This window comes from Morone saxatilis, unplaced genomic scaffold (assembly GCF_004916995.1).
Source record: "Morone saxatilis isolate NCDOM2014 unplaced genomic scaffold, NCSU_SB_2.0 Contig12, whole genome shotgun sequence".
NCBI lineage: Eukaryota > Metazoa > Chordata > Actinopteri > Moronidae > Morone > Morone saxatilis.
Genome location: NW_023339674.1, coordinates 632,055 through 644,461, shown reverse-complemented (window position 1 = coordinate 644,461; position 12,407 = coordinate 632,055). Strand labels below are relative to the sequence as shown.

The following is a 12,407-nucleotide window of genomic DNA, read 5'->3' as shown; positions in this document are numbered from 1 at the left end:
ACAGGAAGCGTCACGGTGACGGCGGAGTCAACTGTTGAGTGGGCGGGGTTAAACGTTTAACGGTCTGCAGTCAGGGGCTTCTCGATTCCCCAGAGACACTGCCGCTTTTGTCCACAGGGACCGCCAGAATCAACACAAAATGAAAGCTCCTTTCAAAGGCTTTAAATATAACTGTTGGTGTCACTCATTCCTTTATTTCTTGAGATACTAAAGAAGCATTGGCACCACAGCTCGTAATACTTAAGAATAGACCTTTTTCACACCAGCTATTATGACATTAAATATAAGGGTAAACAGAGGTGTCAAAGCCTAGAGATCAGTTTAAAGACCGAACATTATGGCAGAAGGCATTATTGATACTTTTCCCATCCATTGGTCAGTGTCAGCGAACCTACCTGCTGGAGTTAATGCTGTGGGCTTTGGGCTCCAGCCAGGGCGCATGTGGAATGGGTTCATTGTAGACGAGAGGCTGAGGGCAGTGCAGAGTCAGTGAGGGCATGTTGGGGTGGCTGTGGGAAGGCCAGAAGGCTGATGGGCTGAGGGAGGGGCACAGAGACGACGGGCTGTCATTTATTGGGGGCCTGGCATAGCTCAGCACAGACGGGCTGTAAAAGGTCAGAGGTCCATGGCCGTGGTTGTACTCATGGCTACTGTCCGTGTACGGAGAGGGGATACAGACGGTGTGGCCGTCCATGCCCAGAGGAGGGCTGTACACGGCGGGCAGGGGTCCCGGTGAGTTTGGCCTTTCTGAGGCTTTGCTGGAGTCCACCTCCTGGAGCTGAAGTAGCGGGTGAGCATCCAGCCCGGGAGAGGAGGCCATGTCAGGGAGAATCTACTGTATACGTGATGATGACTGTGATGATGCAGCTGGTTCCTCTACTGCATATTCTAGTGTAGACAAATCCTGTGGCAGAGGCAAATAAAGACTGTGTTATGGTTAAAATATTAAATCAAAATTTAAAAAAACGACAATCGACTCACAAGATCCCACAGCCACTAAGCGCCGATGGTAACTGTTGGTTGTGCATGGAATGATCTCTGGTTTAACAGGGTATTTTGTCTTCCATGCTAGGCAGTGTGGCTGTAGGGACGACTGTTGGTCCAACACTTTGTTCCAAATTGAAATATTGCAACTACTGTTGAATATATTGGGATGAATTTGGGTAAAATTCATGTTTCCCAAAGGATGAATTGCAATAATGTTTGGTGATGAAGGTCTGTCTTGTGCCATCAGATAAAAGTAAAAATGAGTCAAATACTTGGCTTTATCAACAAATACCTGCAAAACTGATGACATTCCCCTTAATCTCAGCTGTACGTATGGTTTTATGCTAACTTGAAAAGGTTAGCATTCCAACACACTTAACTAAGATGGTAAACATGCCTGGTCAAATCAGCATGTTAGCATTGTCATTGTAAACATGTTAGCCTGCTGGCATTAGCATATCATCTGTCAGGAGTGCATATGAGAAAACAGTTCAGATATTTCATGTAGACAATGAGGTGATGATTCCTACTTTTTGTGAAAATTAATTCAGTTCGTGTTTTTAAAAAAGACCAGACGTAACAAAACAAGTCCCTTTTTTATTGTTTTGCCTTAATTTGGTCTGCATCAGGCCCTCTACCAATACTGAGCTGTTGTGACTCAGTTCAGATCACTGGGATCGTCACACTGCCAGTGATGTTGCTATTGTTCAAGGACACTGAAGAATTCACATGAAAACACATGATAATATAAGACAACTGTGAGGTAGTCAGACTGAACCCTACTGGTAATTGTTTCAATGTAACACTAAGCAGAAAAGTACCAAGAAAAACGCTCAGCAGTCACTACTTTGCTCACCTTTCTGGCATTTTCATTCCTCTGTTCTACCGTTGCAAGTCTCATTTCCAATATCCATTATCCTCACACTGCAACAGAAAGTAAAAGAGCCTTGTTTCTGGGAAATTAGTCTTATTTTTGTCTAAAAAGATTTTTTTTTCTTTTTAAGCATGTAAAGTGTTCTGGTTTTTGTCCTAATACGATATTAAATCTAATATTGAGCTGGATTTAACCAGTGACAATAATGATTTGCATCATATCCCAGCAGAGGAACAAGATTACTGACCTTATTGTAAGAGTAAGACCACTCGCACAAGCTGTTTAGTTTTTCATTGTTTTGATAAGAAATGATAAAAATAAGAATATATCTGGTGCCTTCATTTAAGACAAAGTCACTTATTTTTTATTATGCTGTTTAAAGAAATTCTGTCTTATTGTAAGATTTAAGTCTGTCTTAAATAACTGAGTTTTCATTGCTTGTAATAAGCAGAACTTGCTAGTTTTACAGTCTTTCAGTGGCTAGATCTTCAGGCTAGTTTGAATAATTCTAGACAAGCAAAATGGTCTTACCCCATTGGCATATTTATGTGTGTCATACCTGAAACTACTACAGTCAAAGAGGCATCACAAGTTATAATAATTGACAGACATTTGCTAGCTCTAGATAAATATCAGATACCAAATCTTTAACCTAAAATGCTATTTTATTGAGCACATGCACCTTCTCTCTATCACAAACTGGGTTGGATGAGTCAGGTTAAATAACACAGCAGGTTAAGGATTGTGTTAAAAGGGAAGAGAACTCAGAGTCATACAGTGGTGACTCTGAGTTTATTAACAGTGATATAAACTATGAACGTTTGTCCAAGAGACCGAATATACAAGCAAAGAGTGATCAGCCTGTGTGACCTTGTGCAGCTCACAGAATACTGTAACCAAACTGTGCCAAAGAGGCCATCAGCTGGTTAATCAGTGAGAGAATCAACATCACAGCCTGCGGCCGGTAGCTCTGCACAGCGAACACCAAGTAGAAACACACAGCTGGGAGGTCTGGGAAGTGTCTAAGATACTCAGGATATACAGAGTGAGCTGGAACTGTGGGTCAACTTTCATCTGTAGTCCTGAAGTGCACACATTAAGATACACTTGGCTTTACCATGACAGTAAGTCACATTAAAGTGAGCCCCCACTTTAGCTGAAAAGCACTGTGGCCAAAAGTCGCAATTACAGGATAATGAGTCCTAAAACGTAGCCTAGTAGTAACACAAGTGAGGAGTAATAAAGTGGGTGAATTGGATTGGATATTACTTTAACTTCTCTTTTGTAAGAGACAATTTGTGTAAGCTTTATTTCCATCCAAATGTATCACACATTTTAATTAAATTTCAATTAAAATTGGTAAAAGAAAATGCGAATGAATGCTTGGTTTTATCCACTATCGTTATAGCGTTATTAGGAGTGGGTTGTCAAGATAAGCCAATTCTCCAGTCAGAAAACCAGAAGAAGAGGGCACAACAAGATGATGTAATGAAAACATTGCAAGTCAAACTCATTGACAGTATATATAATGGACAGAGCTTCCAGGTCTGAAAAGTGAAGCCATATCAGAAAGTGTCTTAAACCTGCATTCTGTGTAAAGACTTCTCACTTGATTTATGAGCTCAGTAAACAATTTGATAATGGGTTTATGGTCTCAATCGCTAGTTTCAGTCTTCTTCCATACAGCATGATGTTCATTTAATAACTGATGGTCCCATTTAGAGTAAAACAGACCATAAAACAACATGGCGGCGGACATAATGCCAAACTTGAAAAGAAAGAAACTTGAAGAGATATGTTAATGATTTAAAACAACTGAATGTTATATTAGTGATTGCAGTTTTAAGTTAGTAATAAAGAATTAGCAACAGGTTATATATACAGATACGACATGACACTGGACTGCTCTGAATGGGGACGGACACTGTTCACAATCTCACAGGAAATGTAGGATGATAACTTGATTAGCAGAAGACTATAAATAAGGATGTACTGCGTTACTCTTGTGCTCAGCTGTTACATGATACAAGATGCTGTTTAAGTCATCTCCAGTGTTTTTATGTTACCAATTAGCAAAACGTTGATATGGCTGAAACTGGGAACCTCGAAGGAACCAAAACCAGAGCAGTTCTCAACCATTGTTCAACTTTGTGTTTTACTACAACACACTCCTTTTACAATATAAAGTCAATGACATACTGTGACATTAAGAAACTTAACACATGGCTTCTTAAACCATCCCAACCTCCCACTGCCTCAGTTCTGCTGAGCTGAAATAAATCCTGCAGAATGGACACAACATTTCCGAAGGCTTAGATGACACGTTCCTGGTGTAAAGGAGCTGGCGGTGGGAGTCGTCAAGGATCTCCAGGGGCAGAATTCATGACACCACGGTGAAACATTAAGAGCGGGGGATTTATTTCCAGCTGGTCTCCCTCCTTCATGCTAGAAACATCAGGACAGAAAGCCAACAAAAGTGACTTCAGCACCTGGAAGTCGCGCTAAAAACCCGCTGTAGAAACAGAGAATTCATGCCACGACTTTCCTGGCAACCCGCTTGGTTGTGAAATTTTGTCATGGCATCAGATTAGTTTGAGCAACTAAAGCTGGCAGTTACATGTCATGTGACCACTCTCAAGGCTTGCAGAGGAAGGGTAAGTATAGAAACATCGAGCAAGACCAAGAAGGGCGGATGTACTCGTCTGCCAAGTGTCAATCCAGTTCCACCATGTTCTTCCATCTCACACCTTCAAAGTGGAGCAGCTCATTAGAATCTGACCTTTGAACAGAATGAGACATCTGATTAGAGGATACAGTTGGAAGATTAATGTTTATTTCCGATGTCTTAGGCCTCAATTTAAAGTCAGCTGTACCCCTCCAACCTCTGTATAGTATATTTATTTTAGGAGTGCTCCTTTTGCTTGACATATACTGTATTAACACATAAAAAAAGACAAAATATGTATTCCAATCAGTCAATTAAAAGCTGTCACAGCTGTAAATAATCTGACCGTAGCCCTCTAACTGTCATGTATATTACCGACTGACATGAGTTAGTGCTTTCGTGCTTGACATGCCATGCCATTAATGGGCCTTGTATCAAGTTAGTGGTAAGAAAGTAAGGCGTCTTTGAGCCAGAATGGCCAACGGGTCAGGATCTCTTGTTTCTGCAACTTGTGCTCTTATGATGGACAAGTGGAGACCCCCTGGAGAGGATTAGGTTAGACTCAAACTTAACACCTACTGCAGCAACTAGCCAACTGTCACAATAGAGTTCACTGACCAACATGTGTTATGAAAATAGATTTCTCCTGGTGCTTTTATAGTGCATCTCGCTGTAAGAACAAATGAACATAAGATTTAAAGTCTCTGTCAATAAACAAACACATTATATTGAGTATAATATACAGATTCTGTGGCTTCTTATTGTATTTTCATTTTATGGATTTCTTGAACCATTTTTAACAAAAAGCTGACATAGGATACGCTTTGTTTTAAACTGTTAGTTCAACATTTTGGATAATACCCATAATTGCTTAATCAATATGAAGCTCAATATCCATCTCATGTCTGTGTGTTTAATACAGTGTCAGGACACAGTTAGCCTAGCTTTTAGCTTAGCATAAAGATAGGAAGCTGAGGGAAACAGTAAACCGCTAAAGTTCAGTTCTTAAGTTCATTACCATTCTGTATCTTGGTTATTTAACCCTGTGCACAAACAGAAGAGTAAAAACAACAATTTGTGGCATTAAATACAGGGACTATTTCTTATTTCTTTTATACATATTATAGACTGTTTATCCAGTCTGAAGCCACATTTTTACCATACCACTGTTTATTATCTTGGTGCTTTTTAACTGTGTATTCAAACCGGATGAAGGATTTTTAGTCCATCGGATCGTATGAGCATAAGTATCAGAGAAACAAGCTGAGCTAACGTTAGCAGCAGCTCGGCTGCGTGGGAGAAGCAGTGATTTTTAAGGTGGAACTGTTCATTCAGCTGTTTTTAGCGGTTTTAATCTTTTGTATGTTTTGCTAATCAGAGGCCTCACGTGACACAAGACAATGGCTCATTCCTTTCCCAGCGTTCTCGTAGGTTCAGATGTGTTTCTGTTAAATACATTGGATGTCCTCTTAGATTGACAAGTTCACATGTGCAGACGTAACGTATGGACCATGTTAACAATCCACATGTCATACATTTAGCATGCATGCAGGCATTCATATGGAGCCCAAAATATCTATCTAACTAAAGTTTGCTAACATTTGCCACCATAAGCTACTGGGCTTATCCAACCAAGTAAGGCTGCAGCAGCAAAACCTCCATCTGACCTGACGGTACTGAATTAAACATTTCAATGTAAGAGAAAGATTTGGCTTTTATTTATTTTTTTAAGTAACTTGGTTGTGCTTCAATGCAACAAGGAGTTCACATTTTACTGTCCTGTAAAGTATTAGTAGATTTTGACAATTGATTACATTTTCATGCAAAAATGGCAGAAAATGCTGTTTTCAGCCTCCTAAATATGGAGATTTCCTCCTGTTTTAAATCACATGAAACTAACTACAAGTTTTGGACTGACAAAACAAGACATTTAAGATGATTTTTCATTTTTCTGATGTTTCACAAACAATTAATTAATTAATCAAGAAATAATCATTAGTTTGAGCCCTTCACAGCATCATAAAACCTTCTTCCTGAGTGTCTGTAAAACATGTATCTGAAATGAAAATACTTGTGTTATAATGTAAGATGATATTCTATTAGTATTGGCTATTCCTGTGACTTTAATCATCTCTAATCATTCCCAGTTAGTATATTAACCACATACACTTAACATTACTCTCCAAAGTGCAGGGTGTATTTTAGATTTTTGATCATATTTCTCTCCTTTCTCACTACAGTGTGTAACTTCAGATGGGTGATTAATCTCAGTGAACATTGGTTCTGCTTTGGTTCTTGTCAATCATTGTGGCATTATTATGGGTAATACACGAGTTTCCCAATTAATTTTCACTTCCATTTGCATTATCTTATGATGAATATGGGACTTTAATTAAGAACATGATGTTTGCTGAGCCCCTGCATATGGTATCCTTTGAAACAACAGCAGTGTAAAGTGATTTGTACTCAAAACAAACCCCCGGCATGCTTCTCCAGCTTTGCCAAATCCTTAATGGAGTCAAGGGTCAAAAAAAGGTCGTAAATCTTGACTGTGAGACTGGTGTGGAGTCTATGAGTGGGCCTTGTTCTTACCCACAGGAGTCTTCTCCAGCAGGTACAGGTAGCTAGCAAAGAACTCACTCCTCAGCGAGTGGTGCAGGTGGAAGGACATGCTGTGGCGACACATGGTGTCATCTGTTTCTTTCCAGCGATCCCTGAAGGCCTGGTGAGCTCCCTTGAACTCAAAGTTGGCCGATGAGCTGCTGCCCTCATCTTCAATTGAAATCTCCATTTTGGCTGCCTGTGGCCTTGTAGCAGCACCTCACAGAGCGGTGCTGTTATCCCCGAAAGGTGCAATAGTAGAGTGGTTACGGTACCCGTTTGGGACACTGTTTCTCCAGCTGCTGCTATATCTGTCTAGCTGAGTTTTCAACACGTCTCTGCCAGCGTTCAAGAGATCGGTAGAGATCTTTTTCACGGGGCGGTGCTCAGAACGTCCCGCCAGATTTACAGATCACCTGCTAGGGACACTGACTTGGGAGGACTGAGGGAGGGGGCTGGGGTATGGAAGGAGACGCCGGCTGTCTCAGGACGAACAGATGCAACTGAACTTCAGGCTGCAAATTCCAGCAGTGCATGAGAGTCCATATGTCCAACCTCAGGCCTCTGGTTCCATATTATGTGGTCCTAAAATTAGCAACGTCTTCTCATGTTTGTATACACGGCTCCTGTTTGCTACTGGCACAGGTCCCCAGACAACAAAGTTACAATTTAGGCTCCAGGTCAACTTATTCTCGTAGTACACAGACCAAAGTGAACATGTGAATTTTCTTTTTCATGTATAATAAAAATGTAGATTGAAGGCGCCTGGGAATTAGAGACTCTTATCTTCTTATTCTTATTCTTTCTATTTGGACAAGCGTTAAAGCGGTAAATATCTGTTGCACAAACATAAAGTCAAAGTCCAGTAGCCAACCCCACTTACCTTGGTGGTAAGTAAAGTCTATACTTACTTAATCCTCTTCATCACAGGTGGGATATAACACCGCAACAATCTTTTGCCACTGGAGTTTGTCAAGAGATGAACTGGCATTGATTAACTGTCTCTGGTCCCTTACCTGTGAGTAAAGGTGACAGTAGGCTCACAATAATGAACCGCTGGCTTGTATGGAGCAGCCTGTGGAGGTTAACTTGAAGTTTTGCCTCAGTTATGTCGTCTCTACACTTCACACCAGCTATGTGTGGCACACGTTCAGGTGGACCCATCGCCGTTTCACCTCAGAGTTACAGTAGTTTGGTCATTCATGTAGCTGGTAGTAGTTACTATTCGTGACTCAACATATTAATGAAAAGCTTTGCAGACAGAGACAGTACATCAAGAGTGGGTAAAAAAAGATATCACCATGAAACCCAGTTGATTATTTACATTAAGACAATTAGTTTTGTATTGCAAGTTTTCTGAAATAGTATGTTTAAATATGCAGATGATGCACTTTAAATAAAAATAATGCACATAAATCTGAACATTAAATAAAGTCAGGTTCAAAATTCTTGTTTCATTTTGTTTGTTATTTTACATATTAAAGTCAAACCTTCAGCTTCTTTTTATCACTCAGCAGAAAATGCTAGCTGTCAGCAGTCATTAAAAATCCATGTTTGCCATGTTTTGTAGGAATAAAATAAATAAATCAGGCTGTGAATGATAAATGAACAAACCCGTCTGTAGAAACCTTTAGAATATAGATAGAAATAAAACTGGGTGGTTTGGTGTCTGTAAATGCTGCTGAAGATTTCTGGCTCAGAAAACAGCCTTAAAGATACATAATGTAAAATTTACTACAGGTGAACTAATAAATATCACCATGAAACTTAATAAGACAATTATTTTTCTTTATTAATTTAAGTTTTCTGAAGTTGTATGTTTGAATTTGCAAACAAGGCATTATCTAATGCTAAGTTTTGGTGAAATCTACAGATGCAAACAGACAAAGTGCAGTAAAACTAACACCTACATGTTTATTTTAGGCATTTTAGAAGTAAAATAGCCCAAAATTGACCAGCGCATGAAAGTGTAGTGTCTCTCCATGTGCCTTTAACCACAATAGCTGCAGATGTAGCGTGTTTTATTAGGAGTAGGACAGGACACGAACCTTACTCTGTCCAACAAAAACAAACGATCAACATGTGTTCTTGTGCATGAGTAATCATTCAGTCAGTCACCAGGGAATAATGTCTATTTCTGACCACAAATAATACTGCATCCATCACGATCCACAGTGACATTTAGTGCAGTGACATCAGCTGTCACAAAGGTGGGGACTGACTGGTGCTGAGACAAAGCAAATACTTTGTGGAGAGCAGGTTCATCGTGTTACACTATCGATTACACCTGCTTGTCGTTTGTTTATGTCTCTCTTGTGACTTTAATTAATGAGAGTTCATATGAGAATTTGGAGTAGATGATCAAAGCTCACATTAAAAATGTTTGTCTTATTGTTATATTAAACTTAGAAACTGTCAGAAATTGATTCAGCATCCTCAATAACCTCTAAAACCACTCCTTTATTGTTTAAATCAGCCAAGCAGTTGTTGGAATATTGTCTGTATAAGTGATTCAGATTATTCCAAACTGTACATTTCTAATATAAAACTTATTACTCAACATTTCCTGGTTCACGATGAGACTAAGTCCTGCACACTGGACCTTTAAATGAGTTCAAACTAAGATAATCTGCTTGTTGGACTGAATACACACAAAATATAGAGTCAAAAGAAAGTTAAAGCCAGTGTCAGGTTATAGGTCCATAGAGTTATCTTACCCTGACTCACCCTGGTGGCTTCTGTGGCTTCAGAGAGCAACAAGACCATCCATCATATCTGCAGATACATTCCTTTCCAAAAAAAGGACCAAACTGTTTTATTCTTTTAATAACACTGAAAGAAGAATTTCTATATTTTCTCAGTAATATTAGTTTAGACGCAGCGTTTCACGAGGGAATGCAAAAGAATTTCTGAAAAAACATTCCCACCATGACCTTTGGAGGAGCTCTGTAGGACTGATATTGGAAGGTGTTTAAAGATCCCGTCCGGTCACGTATTAATACACATATACAAACAGTCTGTTTGGAACAATGTGTGAGATGTTTTTACCTCCTTCTTCCTTTAAAGTGTTGCACTAATATAAAAGAAAAGCCTGTAAATGTGTTCACACAACTGAGGTAACAATTATTGTGTTCCTTCATTCACTCTGGAGCGAGGTTATTATTAATAAAACTAAACTAAAACTAGGAGTTAAAAAAAATTTTAGTTCACCAAAATAAAAATAAAAACGTACTAAAATGAAAAATATACAGGAAATGTCTTTAGTTTTTGTTAATTTGGTCACATTTGTCACACAGCAAGCGTTAGTTATTAGTGCATGTGTTCATTGAGACAAGTGTTTAATAAACTAAAACTAAAACTAGATTATGTTTAAATGATAAAAACTAAACTGAAACAAACAAACTGACTCTGGAAACTATTCTAACTGTATAATTATTTCAGTGCTTCACAGTAAATTACTTTATTTTGACAAACCAAACATTTTGCCCATGTCTATGATCCGATGTGTGATTTGGTCCATGCAATCTAAAGACCATCACAATTAAGAGTTGTGCTCTGTGTCTCTGTATGTCCAGCCAGGATTTGAACCCACAACCTTCTTGCTGTGAGGCGACAGTGCTAACCACTGAGCCTCCATGCCTCCCCATTGTTTTAAATCCATGTTAAGTTAGGAGGAAGGAGCCGTTGGGCGTTTGGGCGGAGTTACTGAGCAGATGCCTTTGTTATGTGAAGTGAAAAAGACCTCATCACGCCAAGAGGGAACTGTCCCAGGAGGTGGCTTCGAGCAGTTAAACGCTAGAGCTCATCTCTTCTCAAGTGTACTATCGGTTTATTATGTTCTCTATAAGGGAACAACATGTTAAACAGATTTTATCCTCCTAGCTTGTGAGAAATCAAACACCCGTTACAAACTGAGACATTTGTCGCTCAACCCCTCCAGCAGTGGAAGAAACTCTCATTGGCTGCCAGCGATACTCCACTCACTGAGGCCCATTGTGTGTAATATATATATATATATGTATAATATATAAACTCTTTGTATTAAATGAGTTGCAGTTTAGTGTTCTGGGACATCGAGAAGGTGTTGTTGCAGATGTGTCCAGGAGTTGATATCGATGGTAACAGCTAAATCTTTTTCCCAGTCTGGGAGTCAATAATCTGTGAGTGGCTGAGTTTAAGATGGTTGACCAATCGAGGTGTTTGCAGATTGTTATTTGCCAAGCCAGTTTTTCCTTTTAAGCAGAGTTTCAGTTGTGAGCAAGAAGCTGTTACCACCGATATCATGTTTATGTTTCAGTGTATCAGACAGAATGAGAGTGAATTAAATAAAATGAAATGTGATTGATTGGTGGCGTCGGATTTTGATGATTCGCCCTGAAACACAAAGTTAGTTGTCATAACTTCAGTGTACATGGTCCAATCTCAACAAAACTTTGTATGCTTGATAAGAGCCTCGTTCTGACACGTCTATGTGATAATATTCAGATATCATCATAGTGCCCCCTACTGGCAACAGGAAGTAAGCCTTGTGTGATGATTATGATCTGATCTACATGATACACTGGTGAATTAAGCAGCTGCAGCGCGAGGGCCTGGTCATTGCTGTTTGCAGCTTTAAGTTCCTTTATATTCATATTGAGAGTAGCAGAGGGCTTTGAAATCGATGTATTTGAACCAAAAAGTACATAAAATCTCACCAAAATGCAGGAAATTAAGTGTCTGACGCTCAAAATCTGACATGGAGGAACCTGTGCAGCAGCTTCGTCCTCCCCGCCACCACAGAACAATGAGACGATAACACTGAATTTATAACAGAAGAGTCTGTATGCTGGATTAATATTATATATTATATTATTATATATTTTATTTTATTTTTAATTCTATTCTTAAGGTTAGGGTCTTTAATTTTAGTTAATGTTGTTAAATTGATGAAATTAATGAATTTCCTTTGGGGATAAATAAGTCTATCTATCTATCTATCTATCTATCTATCTATCTATCTATCTATCATCTATCTATCTATCTATTATCTATCTTATCAGCTGTTCTCTACTGTTATTGATACACTGAGAGAGACTACTTTTAAGACACTGGACATACTTCAAACAAAACTTCCAACACAAAGAAAATGAAACTCTTTGAAAGTCACTGAAATGGTACGGGGTAATCTATAATAAGTGATGAATGTCACCTTGCCAGTCAATAGGATTTTAAACTACCATGGTTTTATCATCACCTAGACTATGACCTATTCCGCTTATTGAAATCTGCTCTTCGTGT

The 12,407-nt window shown here is 39.0% G+C and overlaps 1 protein-coding gene across 1 annotated transcript in view; it reads right to left on the bottom strand.

Moving 5' to 3' along the window:
* Window positions 1-7,482, bottom strand: part of mettl11b (methyltransferase like 11B) — a 14,861-nt gene extending 7,379 nt beyond the window's left edge. Inside the window, exon 1 of the mRNA XM_035652996.1 lies at window positions 7,119-7,482. Coding sequence (XP_035508889.1) covers window positions 7,119-7,317 — 199 coding nt within the window. The 5' untranslated portion in view covers window positions 7,318-7,482. The remainder of the gene's footprint in view (window positions 1-7,118) is intronic.
* Between the last annotated feature and the right edge of the window lie 4,925 nt (window positions 7,483-12,407).